The 15,646-nt window shown below is 33.7% G+C and overlaps 1 protein-coding gene across 1 annotated transcript in view; it reads right to left on the bottom strand.

Moving 5' to 3' along the window:
• Nucleotides 1-15,646, bottom strand: part of TTC37 (tetratricopeptide repeat domain 37) — an 80,319-nt gene that overhangs the window by 46,656 nt on the left and 18,017 nt on the right. The window contains exons 10-24 of the mRNA XM_044916665.1: nucleotides 14,739-14,840; nucleotides 13,773-13,912; nucleotides 11,543-11,629; nucleotides 11,186-11,289; nucleotides 10,587-10,713; nucleotides 9,349-9,528; nucleotides 8,892-9,016; nucleotides 6,600-6,853; nucleotides 5,375-5,477; nucleotides 2,834-3,010; nucleotides 2,601-2,745; nucleotides 2,355-2,433; nucleotides 2,209-2,270; nucleotides 2,042-2,098; nucleotides 360-428 (exon numbers count right to left, since the gene is read on the bottom strand). Of these exons, the coding sequence (XP_044772600.1) occupies nucleotides 360-428; nucleotides 2,042-2,098; nucleotides 2,209-2,270; nucleotides 2,355-2,433; nucleotides 2,601-2,745; nucleotides 2,834-3,010; nucleotides 5,375-5,477; nucleotides 6,600-6,853; nucleotides 8,892-9,016; nucleotides 9,349-9,528; nucleotides 10,587-10,713; nucleotides 11,186-11,289; nucleotides 11,543-11,629; nucleotides 13,773-13,912; nucleotides 14,739-14,840 (1,811 nt within the window). The remainder of the gene's footprint in view (nucleotides 1-359; nucleotides 429-2,041; nucleotides 2,099-2,208; nucleotides 2,271-2,354; nucleotides 2,434-2,600; nucleotides 2,746-2,833; nucleotides 3,011-5,374; nucleotides 5,478-6,599; nucleotides 6,854-8,891; nucleotides 9,017-9,348; nucleotides 9,529-10,586; nucleotides 10,714-11,185; nucleotides 11,290-11,542; nucleotides 11,630-13,772; nucleotides 13,913-14,738; nucleotides 14,841-15,646) is intronic.

Genomic DNA, 15,646 nt, shown 5'->3' on the forward strand with positions numbered 1-15,646 from the left:
TTTTTTTTTTTTTTTTTTTTTAGCATTAACGTCAGACTAATGGGGCTCAAAGCCCCCCAGATCAAAGCTTAATCATTACAAGTTGTATGACCTTGGGCACAATACTTAGGGTCTCTAAACTTCAATTTCCCCATCCACGAAAAGTTTAATAACAACCACCATCTCAAAGGATAGATGAAAGACTAACTGAAATAATATATACAAAGAGACTAGCACAGTGACTGGCACAAAGGAAGTCCTCAAATGTTACCTGTTATCATTATTATCATTGTTATTTGTATTAATAGGTTACTTATACCACCTTACATATTAATAGGTTGTTTATATCCTAGGATTATTAATAAACATATATATCTTACTTGTCCAATCCAGCACATTAAATAAGACGGATCAAGAGACTGAGCCATTTTGAAAGCTTCATGAGCTTGCTAGGAAAAAAGTCAAAAAAATAACATGTCATTTTATTAACTTAGTACTAAAGTAAAAAGCATAAGAGAATAAGATAAGTCATACCTGTCAATATAAACACTTATAAATCTAAAACTTCATTGTTTAAACACAACTAGCAATGTTTAAAACCATGTTTTAACTACATAGTCCTAAAAACTCGTGGGTACAACAGATCTCTCTACAGGCTTAGGGGTTCTGGTCCCCAGTGAAAGGACAATAGAGAGATGCACCTCATAGTCTGTAGAACTTTTAACCAATCACCCATCCATTTGCTAGCCACAGGCAGAAGTATCTATTGCCCTCTCCTGAAGCTTAACTGGTAGGATAAAAACTAACAAACAATGAGGTCTTTGACATGTATCTGCTACTGGGCAAAAAAAGAATGATCAATATAAATCTGTGCTAAGCGGTCAGGAAACTTTAAAGCTACCTCACTTGGGCACATTAAGTTGTGTGCTTATTTTCCTGCTACAAACACTGTTATATGCTGCCTTATACTGTTTACTCAGTAATCTACATGTGACAGAAAACAGTCTTATTGTTCTTTTTTTTTTTAAAGATTTTTTTAATTTATTTATTTGACAGAGAGAGAGATTGCGAGAGAGGGAACACAAGCCGGGGGAGTGGGAGAGGGAGAAGCAGGCTTCCCGTGGAGCAGGGAGCCCGATGCGGGCCTCGATCCCAGGACCCCGGGATCATGACCTGAGCCGAAGGCAGACGCTTAACGACTGAGCCACCCAGGTGCCCAACAGTCTTAATGTTCTTATGAAAAAGGAAGCTCATGAATGGCAACTGAATTGTGCTTTCATAAAACTATATTCATAGCTTATTAACTAATACCTAGCTTTGTTTAAATTTTTAAAAATATTTTCACATATTTTAAGTCCCAAATTAATATTCTCCTTCATTCTATTTACAGTCTTCTGAAGCAATTTTGCAGTGAGTTCATTTATCCTGAAAATATTACTGAAGCTATTTTGAAAGGATGATATTCAATGTAATAGCTGAAACACAAAATAGTACAGATGTGCTATCACCTACAGATTTATGGAAACTTCTAAACATGCTACAAACACTTTCCAATTACTGTATTTCCAATTCTCTAATATATAACTGTTCAAGTATGACAAATTACATTGTGGCATCTAAAGGAATTAATATCCACTAAAGTCCAATAGAAATCGCTCAAGCATAGATTAAACTTAAGCTGCAAGACAATACTAATCATCCCCGTGACTTCCTCACCCCACCCCTAACAAAGCCTACACTGGGCTCCTCTTACACATGTACACATAAAAAGAAAAACACCCAAATAATTCATAACAGAATTGTTTTAATCTTTAAATGAAAACCCAACATAATTATAAAACCAAAATCTCTTCTGTTGTGTGGAAAGGAAAATAAATCTTACACATTCACTATTCATATATGTAATAAACCAAATGTCATCAATTATCTAGCATACAGGAGGGCATACAGAATAGACAATAATATTCAAAGTAATTCTCCACAAGAAGCTGAGTGATTACAAAGAGGTCATATATAAAGAACGCTTTTACTTTTAATGTGACAAAACAGACAACACATTTACCTCAATGTTTTCATTTGCAAGGTATAACACTCCTAAGTTGGTCCATGCAACAGCATTCTAAAAAACATACATATACAATTAGGATCCCGCCTAAATGGCAGTCTCAGAAAATTATTAACACTAAATTTTGAAGTTCTTTATCATAGATAGATACAAAGAATACCCACAATTTGTTCCGATTGGATAGACTTGATGAAACAGTGTTGAGCAAGGGCGTAATTTCCAATACCTGAAAAATACAGAATTTGATGAAACTGAACTTTATTACCTAAAACAATCTTCTAAAAATATTGAAGTGTTACTCAGTTCTTACCATTGTGACATGAAACCACACCAAGAGCATTCCAGTATAAGTGATTTTTACTGTCAAGTCTCACTGCCTTTTTCAGACACTGAAAAGTAAAATTAGATTAATTTTTATATCTTGGAACATCAGCATTTATATCAAGATAAATGTGGTTTTATGTGAAAACACGATAGTATCTACTTTATCAAAAACATCTATCAGAAAAGCACTTAGTTTTTTAAAAAGTTTATAAAAAATTTCTCAAAACCATACATGTAAAGATTTCTCCAACAACTCTTTAAGATCATTTGTATTGTTGCCTGTTTCTGCTAGATGTTGTGCTTGGCGATAATAATTAATTCCAAGATCACACCATGTATTAGATGTAGACATCAGTTTTAACGCACGACCATAACACCTATGGAAATATAAAAATAAATGTAACGTTTTGTTAAAATGTCCTAATTCAAAATGAATGTCATTAACTAGCAATCTTTGTAAATTACCTTCCTCCAAGATGGAGAAGCTCATTCTTCTTTAATACTTGTTTTCCTTCTTTCTGACCTAGAAGGATTCCTAAAACCTTAACGTTCACTTTAGATGGTGAGACAGCATACAGACTGGTACAAGCATCCCCAACTAGCTTCCAAAGGCAAGACACATCAGCTTGGCGCTGCAGAGCCCTAAAAAAATAGTGTGATTCTTATAATTTTTTCCAAACAATAGGAAATTTATCTCTCTCATTACAATCTTAATTACAAATTACTTCCTTGGTTAAGTGCAGTGAATGCTTTACTAAATTCTTTCTAAATGGGTAACATCTTATCATCTCCCTATTAGGAAGAAGAAAGGAAGGGAGGGAAGGAAAACTGGTTATTTTAAATGCCAGAAATTTTGCAAACATCTCTTTGGTACTCTTCATCATTTTTGTTAGAAGTAGCAGAAATCATATAATCAATATGTCAATAAATTTTCCAGGACCAATTCACCATTAAGACTGAACTTTTTTTTAACTATGCTCTCTGTATTTGTCTTTTTAAACAATAACCAAAGTAGTCAAGTCAGTAACTCTCTCACAGTTAATTATTCTAAACTCACGTTTTGGCTTGTTGATCTTCAGTCAAATAAAAAAGACTGGTAAATGTATAATATATTAAATATATTTGGTGGTCCAAAGGATTTTTATTCTGAGACCAAGATTACCTAAAAGCTAAATATGAAAATGTGAAAATCCATATTTATTGAAGCAAATAAAACTGCATGCACAAGCTTAAAAGAGTAATTAAATTTTCAATTATGGTGATAAAGGTCACTTCTTTTAGAATGAGAAAAATCTCAGCTATCCATTTCTCTTCAGTTTTCTCTTCTCAAGATCTTATAAATAAAACACGACAATTTCACTTAAGCCAAGTCTCAATAATCAGCTATGTTACTGGCAGATGGACAAGCAGATGGAACATTTCTCATAGCCTTTTCTACTAAAAGAGTCCAGCCAAAAATCATTTTCCAATATCTTCCTGAGAAATAAGATTAATTATGGCAGTCATCACTGAAAGCCCACTGTGAGGATCAGGAGGAAGGAAAACACTGTTTGTAGTTCCTCTGCCTAAATATCTTAGCATAATTTCTAAAATTGACAACATGATAGAGAGTATAATGCTAAGTGAAATAAGTCAGTCAGAGAAAGGCAAATAACATATGATCTTACTCATATGTGAAATATAAGAAACAAAACAAACAAGCAAAGGAAAAAAAAAGGCACAAACCAAGAAACAGACTATTAACTATAGAGAACAAACTGATGGTTACCAGAGGGGTGGTGGGTAGGGGAATGGGGAGATTGGGGGGGGGAGGGGAATTAAAGAGTATACTTGTAGTGAAAAAAGGTAAAATAAAATAAATAAAAATACCTAAAAATAAAAAATAAAATAAAATTGACAGCATGAAAGAAGAAAACAGAGGGAGGAAAAAAGAGAAACAGGCAATTTCAACAGCCTAAATTCTTATTTCCTTTAAAGTTCAATAAAAAATAAAATATCTATAAAATGAAATAACTTCTAATCACCCTTACATAAGAATTGTGGTAATATGAACTTTTAAGTCTAGAAGTAAACATAAATTTGGAGATTATCACTTAAAAAGTTTTATAGACCTCCATTTAGTTGGCTGTGAATGCTACATGCTACCCAGAACAAAATTTCCCATTGTCAGAAAGGCTGTGTTTGTACCTCAAGTATCATCACTGAAAGGTTCACATTTACTCTTAAATACTAGTTCAAACGAAGCATGCCCTCTTCACGATACCTTCTCCTATTTGGAAAGATCTATATTATGTAAGACTTGAAAAGTAGCAATAAAAATCTGTGGGAGAGAAGAGGCTAAGGTTTTCTTTTCATATTTGGTTCACACTCAAAGAAAATCAATTCTGGAGCAACCAAATCAACAGGAACCAGAAGAGAAGGCAAGTAGGAAAAGAAAGGAAAGGGAGCACAAGAAAGATGTATAAGAAAAAAAAAATTCAAATGTATGTGTAACAGACTTTTAAAAATCATCTAACAAATAACACTTCTATTTCGCTAGTGAAATTACAGTTCTATAAAATGCCAGATTTACTCAAATTTTTCTGATTCCCTTAGTATTAGACATCACTTTTTTTCCTGCACAGATTCTCCTCCAGGAACAATGAGATTGCTCATTTCCCCTCATCTTCAGCCCTACCAATATACCTAAAACAGGCCCTTACTAGGGAATGTAACACTGATACATTGTATCCAAGCTGCCACTCCCCTGACAGACTGCTTCTTCCTTCCCACCCTTCCCCATGCATCTAGCATGTCAGCTGCTACGTGCAAGAAATTGTATCTGTTCCCCAATGCAAAATTAATACAATATGTATATTATCGAATTCATTGGCTAGTATCTTTATGTTTGATATTCTGAAAAATGATTGCTTTATCTAACAGAATAAATACATAAAGATTTTCTAACCTCAGCTTTATTATAATTCTAAGATAATAAACACAATGAATAATAAGAATAATACTAACCAAGTAAAATATTCCAGTGCTTTTTCTATGTAGTCTACAGCTTTCCCATCAAGATAATCGACTAGAGCCGCTTTTGCCATCATGAGATGGCATTCACCCAAACCTAAAATCAGGTTAAGTTTATAGTTATTAAAACACACACAAGAAACATTTAGAATAAAGTTGATAAAAACGTAGTGATGTGATATTAAAGCCACTTTCCAGAAAACAAAACTCAGTAGTATTGTATAAAAATTATCTTTAAGTATGGTCTGGCATACATTTAGTATGGAATTCAAATGGCAGGGTTCTGTTGGAGTAAATATGTACTAAAAGTGATAAAAATCTATGGAAAAGAATTTCCTTGACTTTGGGCAAGTTACTTAATTCAAAACCTCAGCTTTGAAAATGCTACTAAATGCTTCTCTCCTTCATATTACTATTTATTAACTATTGTGAAACAAGATTTGATCTTTTTATATTCAAAACTGGATAGCAAACTACACTGTAAAAATTAAATGAAATAGCAATTTCCTAAAGATTTAATAAATGTGAATTCTTCTCTTGAGGAAAGTTTTACAAAATTTAAAAAGTTTCCAAGACCTAAGTTATGTATCACTTACAACATATACTATTTCTGACTTAAACCCCAATTGTTTCACTTAAAAAAGAAAAAGAAATGGAGTAAAGGACATATAGTGGGCTCCAGGTTTTTTAAAATGGTTAGATATAATCATATAAAATTTAGATTATATATGGATGGTGGTGTTTTACTTTATATTACCAAAAATCTTTTGTTAAGGAGTAGGTATATACGGAGAAACTAAAATTGATTTAGGTATTACAAAACAATGTAAGTTGTCCCTAACGTTCAAAAAATGAAAAAAAATCTGTAAGTTAAAAAGTAATTAAAAGGTATTGAGATATTCTGAAGCTATAGTGAATTAAGTATTAAAATATAAGAGCAGGGAAACTCTTGTTTTAGAGATCCATTTTTTAGCTATCATGCTATTTGTTCTAAAAGTTAAATATTTATCATATTACTATTTATTTATTGTTAGAAAACAAGATCTGCTCTTTCTATATTCAAATCTATATAACAAGTCATACTATAAGAGGTCCATGAAAGAAGACACTTGCTGTTGACTAAAGAAGTCCTTTTTAGGTTATGAAATACATTTAGGAAGTTTACTCAAGGATTTTATACTCCATTGTCACAAAAATCAAGGAGGTATTAAAAAATTACCTTTTAAAGCCGGCACATAGTCTTCTTTCTTTTTAATGATCAGCTGGTATTGAGCTATCGCCTCCTTATATTTGCCTAGGATTTGCTGTATTGCTGCAACCTTAAACACACTGTATGTGGATTCTGGGTTCAGCTCACTGGCTTTTGTGAAGGATTTCAAGGCTGTTGTATAGCCACCTCTGCTTAAGTATGCCTCTCCTAATGACTCCCAACAATTGAAGTCCTTTGGGTCTGCTCTTAATGCTGCCTGTAAACTAAAATTTCAGTAAATAGTAAGAGAACTGAAAGTAAAAGAACTACTTCCACATCTGAAATGAAAATATAAAATAAATAATTCAACTGAATCACATATATCCATAGTTCTTCTATTTACGAAAGTGCTATTTAAAACAAGTATAAGGGGCACCTGGGTGGCTCAGTCGGTTGAGTGACAACTCTTGATTTTGGCTCAGGTTATGATCTTGGGGTTGTGGAATTGAGCTCTGTCTTGGGCTCCACACTCAGCTGGAAGTCTGCTTCAGATTCTCTCTCTCTCTGCCCCTCCCCACTCCCCTCATGCACTCTCTCTCTTTCAAATAAATCTTAAAAAAAATAAATAAAGCAGATATACCTGTTCCTTTTACAACCTGAATATATTTTATATAACTTGAATATTTTAATACTAAAAAACTTTATTACAATTTTGGAATGAATAAGAACAAAATATTTTTCAAACAAGCGCTGGCCAGAATTCTTTTCCTTGACTATCTGGAAGAATTCCAGTTTCCCACCAAAATAGGTATATATCTCCATATGCCTCATGACAATTAATAATCCCCCACTGATCCTTCCACCAAAACAGAAATATCACAGTATTCTAGATATTGACCTAAATCAGAAACTTTTTCTCCATTCAAATATATACATATATATATTTATTAATGTTTTCACAAATTAGAGGGAAAAAATAACTGCTACAACAATTTGTTAGGTTCAGAAAAAAGGTACTTTCTTTTCCTGTCTATAAAGAAAATATACAAGGCTTATAATTAATTGTGATCATTCACATTTAAGTATTCATTTTAAGTTTTCAGTGTGACTGTAGTAATAAATGAAATTTATCTCTCATAGTATAACCAAAAAACTTTATATACAGGCTGAGGTCTTATAAACTTAATTAAACTGAGGGACGCCTGGGTGGCTCAGTTGGTTGAGTGTCTGCCTTCGGCTCATGTCATGATCCCAGAGTCCTGGGATCAAGTCCCGCTTCGGGCTCCCTGCTCAGTGGGGAGTGTGTTTCTCCCTCTGCCCCTCCCCCTGCTCGTGCTCTCTCTTGCTCACTCTCTCTCTCTCAAATAAATAAAATCTTTAAAAAAAAAAGCTTAATTAAATTGATAGAGAGATGCTATATTCTCATTACTAGGAAATGCCAAGGCTCTGTTACACTTCCTTGTAAACACAAGTCTTTGTTTTTCATTTTTTTAAACTGGTACAGTTTAAAAAGTACAGCTGACATAAAATATTATATTAGTTTCAGGTGTATAACATACTGATTTGAAATTTACAGACACTATGAAATGGTCACCATGATAAGTGTAGTTGTTAAGTGTAGTTACCACCTGTTACCAAAGTTATTACAACATGATTGACTATATTCCGTACGCTGTACTTTTCATCCCTGTGGACTTATTTATTTTACAATGGGAAGTCTGTACCACTTAATCCCCTTCACTTATCTTATTATTATTATGTGTTTATTATTATTAAATATATTTTATGTATTCTTTTTTTTAAAAGTAAGCTCTGTGCCCAACATGGGGCTTAAGCTCACAACCTTGAGATCAAGAGTCGCATGCTCCACCAACTGAGCCAGTCAGGATCCCCTATTTCATTTATTCTTAAGAATAGTTCAAACCAAATAACTAAAAAGGAGCTGCACCACATCACATGAAGCTGGCAAATGTATCTCCTGCCCCAAAACAAAGCATGCCACTGGGAGAACAACAAAGGTATCAGCCTCAGCTTTTTAACATTCCTTAAGTTTCAGAACCTATTATATGCATAACACTAGGAAGATTTCACTTCATTAGAATGGCCAACTCCTTAACAACTGGACATCATTTAATTCATTTTTGCAATTTCAGTGCCTTGCAGATAAGAACCAATCAACTATAAATAAATTTTGCTATTTCTTCTCTCAAAATATAACCTGGAATGAGGTAACTTGTAAAGTCCACTTTGGGTATAAATAGAGTTTAATTTAAGGAACCAATATGCTAATAGTTTAAATATATTTATTTAAAGGTGTCTTACTCAGCCACAGCTTGAGAATGCTGACCAGCTTTCAAATAGTATAGTCCTCGCCTAAGCCAGGCCCATTTTGCCGTTCCAGCACCTGCCTTTTGAGTTACTGTTGTTAGGGTAGCTAAGGCAGTTTCCTGAAATTAATAAAAGACTAATATTAGACATCTCAAATATCATAAAAATACACAACACCTATGTAAAGTACCCAAATGTATTTTCATTTACCATTTCCTAATTTTTAAACTTACACTGTTATATATTCAACTACGGTTTTAAAAGTAAGTGATGAGTAATGTAATGTCTGCCAATGAAAAGAAAATTTACTCCATAAACAGTGGCAAAAATACTTCTATTGCATCTACAAAGAAAAATAAAAAATAAAAACTTTCAAGGACACACATATAAAAATATTTCTGTTTCTATGCCCAGGATAAAAAGGCAAAAGTGTTTAAGTTACTGGACATACCATCTCTTCAAGCTCCACACTTAAGTCAACTGCCGCAGCTCCAGATTCAGCATCAGTATCATCTAATTCAAAAGCTTTCCTGTAACAGCCACGGGCTCTGTTTTTATCTCCTACCACATCTCTGTAGTAATGACCTAAATAGCAGAAAACTTTGCCCATGTATGTATCCAGTCTGGCAGCCTTTGAAATAAAGATTGACAGTAACACAATATTAAAGTTTGTCTGTGAGGTTCTTTTTAAAAACACAGAAGATAAATACACAGGTTAAAAGAAAAATAGAACACTTTTGTTAAACATACAAAAATATGCCAACACATCCCTTAATGTAAGATTTAAAGCAATAGGAAAGCTGGATGTCACTGCTTATAGAATGCAAACAAGTGTAAAAATATTATTTCTTTGTTAAAAAGAAATGCGAAATTAGAGTTATTATTACATTAACCTTCTTTTATGCATCAAGATAAGCAGGTAAGACTTTTAGATCTTTAACATCTAAAATACAAGAAATTCAGGGTGCCTAGGTGGCTCAGTCGTTAAGCCTCTGCCTTCGGCTCAGGTCATGATCCCAGGGTCCTGGGATCGAGCCGCTTCTCCCTCTCCCTCTGCCTGTCGGTCTGCCTACTTGTGCTCTCTCTCTCTCTCTCTGTCAAATAAATAAATAAAATCTTTAAATAAATAAAATAAAATATAAGAAATTAAACATCTAGAATTATATATGCCCATATTACAGTGGAAATTACCTAAAAACAATATTTTTCTCCAGAGATAATTATGTCTCATCTTCTATAATGTGTGTTTCTGAAATAAGTAACTTCTACATTTTTTATTTTTTCCTTGAAAATCTACATAACATTCTCACAAAACCTAATGTGTAAGAGATGAAACACCATAAAAAATCCAGTTAAAACAAAAACAAAAACAAAAAACAGTTCAGGGGTGCCTAGGTGGCATAGTCGGTTAAGCGTCCGACTCCTGGTTTCGGCTCAGGTCAAGATCTCATGGTTGTGAGACGGAGCCCCGCGTCAGGCTCCGCACTGAGCATGAAGCCTGCTTAAATTCTCTCTCTCCCTCTCCCTCTGTCCCTCCCAATCATGCTCTCACTCTCTCTTTAAAATAAATTAAAAAAAAAAAGAAAAAACAATTCAGAAAACAGTAATTTTAAGTGCCTAACTTATCTGATTTATGATTTTATTACAAATCCATTTCAACTAAGAATTGAATAGTAGCATTTGTTTTACCTTTAGGAAGTGGGTAAGAGCCTTTGTTTTATCTTTTCTTGTTTCTTCATCCATGAACCAATATGTTAACCCAAGTTGGTAATGATATTCAGCAACTTCAGCATCTTTCTCAAGAGCTCTCTGAAAACTAAGTCACAAAAGGGAAGTAAAAAGATACACAGAACACACACACACACACACACACAATGTAGGAAACTCCTAGTTGGGACAAAGTTTGAGTGATTCAAAGATGCTAAATCAGATGTAAGTTATTACTTTAGAATTTAGATTATAATGAGAAAAAAATACTATTTGAAGAGGAGCTTATAAAAGCACAATGGCCTTTTAGCTTTACCAATGTGCTAAGCATTTAGGAGGACACATCAAACATTGTACCTACTCACTGACCATTACGATCAGCTAGTTAAATTTCATACCCATTATGGAATTTTCTTACAGGTACTGTGCTACATGTTAAACATTTCTTAAAAATACTAACGCTTACACAGATCAAATTTATACAAAACAGATCTTTATCAAACCTACTCATTTTGAATTTTTGAGAAACATAATAAACTAAGATATAACTAGACCTATAAGCAATCTAAACATATCCTTACCATTTCTCTGCTTGTAGATAGTCCTTTTTGGTAAAATGAATCAAAGCCTCCAGGGCATGAACTTCAGCTAGGTCAGGGTAAGAAGAAAGAAGGTCTTCCATAATCTATAAAGTAGATATCTGTCAATTCTTTATCCAAATTAAGCCCCTTGTAGCTTGAAAAAATTCCCAATTTGGGGAACCTAGGTGGCTCAGTTATTTAAGCATCTGACTCTTGCTCAGGGCATGACCTCAAGGTTGTGAGATGGAGCCCCACGTCAGGCTCTGTGTTGGGAGTGGGCCTGCTTGAGATTCTCTCTCCTCTCCTTCTGCCCCTCCCCCACCAAAAAATTCTCAGTTTGAATGAAAAAAAACCAACCTTTGAAGCTTCATCTAATGAGCCTTTGTTCAGATAGGCCAAGCTTTTAAGAACCAAAAGTCCTGGGATATTATTTGCATCAGAAACCTAGAAAATAATTGTAAAGAAATTAAGTCTCTTTCAACACAGAGCAGCAATGTTTGCTTTAATTAAGGAATGACCATAGAAGAGCAGAGTAAAGACATACAGGTCCTGATTTTTATCACTATGAACACATTCATTCTTTGTAATCTTTTTATTAGAGAAAATTTCAAAAACATTTCAAAAAATTAGAGAACAGTACAATAATCCCACATGTACTCATTATCCAGCTTCTAAATTATTAATTCAAAATCAATCTTTTCTCATCCATACCTCTCTACTCATTTCACTATACTCCTGCTTAGATTATCCTAGATATTATATCTTTTCATCTGATACTTTAGCATATATATCTAAAAAGTTCATTTTTATATAATTGTACTATCACTACAAACACCTAGACAAAACCAACAATACATCCTTAGTATCATCAAAAAATTAGCAAGTGTTCAAATTTCTCAGTTGGCTCAGAAAATATTTTAAGAATTTATTTGTTTTAATCAAAATCCAAATAAAGTACATATATTTCAAGAGGCTGATGTCTCTTAAGTCTCCTTCAATCTATAGGGCTCCCTTCCATTCTTTTTCCCTCCCTTACAATTTAATTGTTGAAAAATATGGGCCACTTGTCACATTTCTCACAGTCTGGATTTTACTGAATGTATTCTCATGGTCCTGACATGTCCTTTGGTCCCCTGTATCTTCTGTAAATTAGTAGTTAGCCTTCAACACTTAATATGATTCAGGTTTGATGCTTTGGCAGGAATATTTCACGTGTCCATGCACTTGGTTATGTACAGTTCTTTGTTCTGGGTGATGTTAGCAATCACTGATCTTCAATGCCTAGATCTATTAATTCATTATGGATTGCAAAATGGTGATTTTCTAATTCTATATTCCTTCTTTCCTTATTGATGGAACACTTCAACAAAAAAAAATTTTCCTCCTCTTATTATCTATTTGATTATTCTGAGGAACAGTTCATAAAGGAAAGGCAGGATAAATACTATGAATGTTTCCAAATGGTTTCTTAGCATCCTCCAAAGAGTTTTTTATTGAGGATGTTTCATTGATTTTTTTTTTTTTTGTATCATCTTGAATACATGAATTTAAACTTAAACATATTTGATATCTTTCTGTCCACTGTAGTTACTGGTGCTCAAACTCCCCTTTAGCCATGACAATCAATCCATGGTAGTTCCTAAGCCTTTCTAATATAATTCTAGTAGGCTTTGATAGTTTCCTTGCTTTCTAGCATTCTAAAATGTCCTGGGCTCATCTTATACATTTTCTGTTTCAGACCTGGACTTCATCAGCTCTCTAAGAAACTTTTCTTTTTGTGTGTGTGTGTGAATAAAAAAACAAAGATTGGAAAGACCTCCTCAAAGCATTCACACAAAATACATTACTGGTAGAAGGCAAGTAGAAAATAAGAAATTAAGATATTAGTTCTTGAAGGATGCTGACAACTGTTCTAATTTTAATGAAATATTATGAAATGCAAAGCCCTTTGAAATATACAATGATATTTTAAAAATTCAAAACCCCACAATAAACTGAGTGATACAATTTTAATTTTAGATAAAAAAAATGGCCTTTATCTGACAAAAATCTGTAAAAGCACCATGTTGTTATAATTCATAATTTACTAGTTTTTTGCCAGGGATTTTCAAATTGCTTGAACCAAAAACATTAAGAAACAGGATTCCTTCTTAAATATCAATCTCCTTCTGTTTTATTAAACTGAAAAACAAATAAACAATACTGTCTACTATGAAGCTACTGTGTCCTTCATTGCTCTTATCAATAATCTATGAACTCTTTATTGAAGGAAAAAATTTAGAATCCCAAATTAATAATAATCAAGTAGTAATAGCCCAAGGGGGCAAAAAGAGAAAAGGAGAATAAGAACAAGACTAAAGAAAGAAATTGCATCATATGAAGAACATTGTAAGTACTTAACCAAAAGGCAAACAAATAACTTCAGTAGTAGTTTCCACGTGCGTGAATGATTTAGAAAATGCAGATGTGGTGAATTCATATCTCTAATGCAAAATCTGTTTAAAAGTAAATACTTATAAGGAGAGAGTGGTTGATGCCTGGTTGACTGGAAAAAATAAAGTTGAAGGGAAAAACCTGGTAAGACTACCTGATCAAGAGTACAAATTGCTTCCACTGAAGATTCATAATCTGAGAGTTTAATCAAAGCCTCTGCTTTCAAACGGAGACAAAGATTCTTCTGATGAAGACTGCCACCAGACACACCAAGATTATCTATGTTCTTCAGAGCTGACAAAATTAAGGACATTTGAATGAAGACAACCATATTACTTCATTTTTTTCTTCTTGTTAAGGGTGATAAATAATAAATTAGAGATACAATAAGAATAAATTGCCAAAACAATATACATGAAGAATAATTCAGAGCCAAATATAAATTCTTCCCTGAATTCTTTATGGAAATATCTGCATTAAAAAAAAAAAAAAGAACAGACCTAAATTTAAAATCTCTACCTTTACGTAACATAACATGAACATCCCGAAATACAATGGCTATCTATATCTGCTACATAACAAAGGTTTAGCAAAGCATCAGTAAAAAACCTAGCAAATGAGGGATACTGAGGGAAAAGAAGTTGAATTTAAATGGACCAGGGTGAACTGCTTCTCAACTACAGAGGCTAGGCCACCAGCTAGGTCAAGAGCAGTGAACCACTTTTATGATTTCCTATCCCCTCATGTGACCCATCTGATCACATTCAAATAGGCTCCAGATGCCTAAGACTTCTCTTATTTATATCAGAGGAATCAAAAATTCCTGAAGTCCTGGACGCACCAGAAACTTCTCTGTTACAAAGACAGAGCACCTCCACACAAGCCTTAACTGACTGTCAAAATTCCAAGTGCAGGGATCCTTTGAAAAACACTCATTGTTAGTTTAAAAGAAAATACACTACATGCACATACACTTGGCATTACTTAACCACCTCAATGAAATTTAAATTAGTAACTTAAAATACAAAATAAAGCATATAAGTTTCTTTAAACCACTATCTTTTTCTCCTTTAATATGAAAAGAAATAGGGTTGGCCACCCTTACAGATGTCAGGAATACCTTGATTGCATGAAAGAACAGCTTCCTTAGGTCTATGCATTTTAACTTGGGCTTCTGCCAGATGATACCATCCAGTTGTGCAAAGAGGGCTTTCCTTTAAACCTAAAAGGAAAAAAGCAATCACAAGATCCAAGCTTTCTGTGACTACTGAGAAAAATGGCAACACCATCTACTCCCCAAATCAGATCCCTTCTTTCCCTTGTCGCTCATATATAATTATTCAGAACACTGATTCCATGCCCCAATCATTTCTCTACCACCACTACTTCAGCTCCCATTTCCACCATCTTTATCCCAGATCACTGAGGGGCTTGCCACCCACTCCAACTCATTCTCTACACTGTAGCCAGAATAGCTCTACAAATACAAATGGAATTATGAAATTCCCCTGCTTAAAACCTTCCACAAGTTCCTGGCTACCCTTAGGATAACATGCAAACTCCTTCACAAAGTGTGTAAGGCCCCTCTCCAGTCTCCTTTCTTGACTCTTACATCTTGTTGAACTGCCATGAATTCCAGCTGTGCTCTCAGTCTCAGGCTATTTCACCTCTTGGCTTGAAATGCTCTTCCCACCCTAAGCTTGTATTTGTTATTCAGATATCTATGTGACTATAAGTACATCCAGAAACATCATACCTAACAAAACTAAGTTAAAGATTCCTAAGGATGGGGGGGGATACATATATATATATGTGTGTATATATATGTGTGTGTGTGTATATATATATAATTATACTTACTTTACAAATGAAAACATTGAGACAGAGAATTTAATTACTTTTCTCAAGGTCTTGAAATTAGTGAGTGGCAGAGTTGGAATCCAGACCTAAGCAGACTCTACAGTATGTATTTTTTCACTTCTATTTTAAATATACATTCCTCAAAGAAAGGTCCAAAGATAACTGCCT

This window comes from Neomonachus schauinslandi, chromosome 7 (assembly GCF_002201575.2).
Source record: "Neomonachus schauinslandi chromosome 7, ASM220157v2, whole genome shotgun sequence".
NCBI classification, from domain to species: domain Eukaryota; kingdom Metazoa; phylum Chordata; class Mammalia; order Carnivora; family Phocidae; genus Neomonachus; species Neomonachus schauinslandi.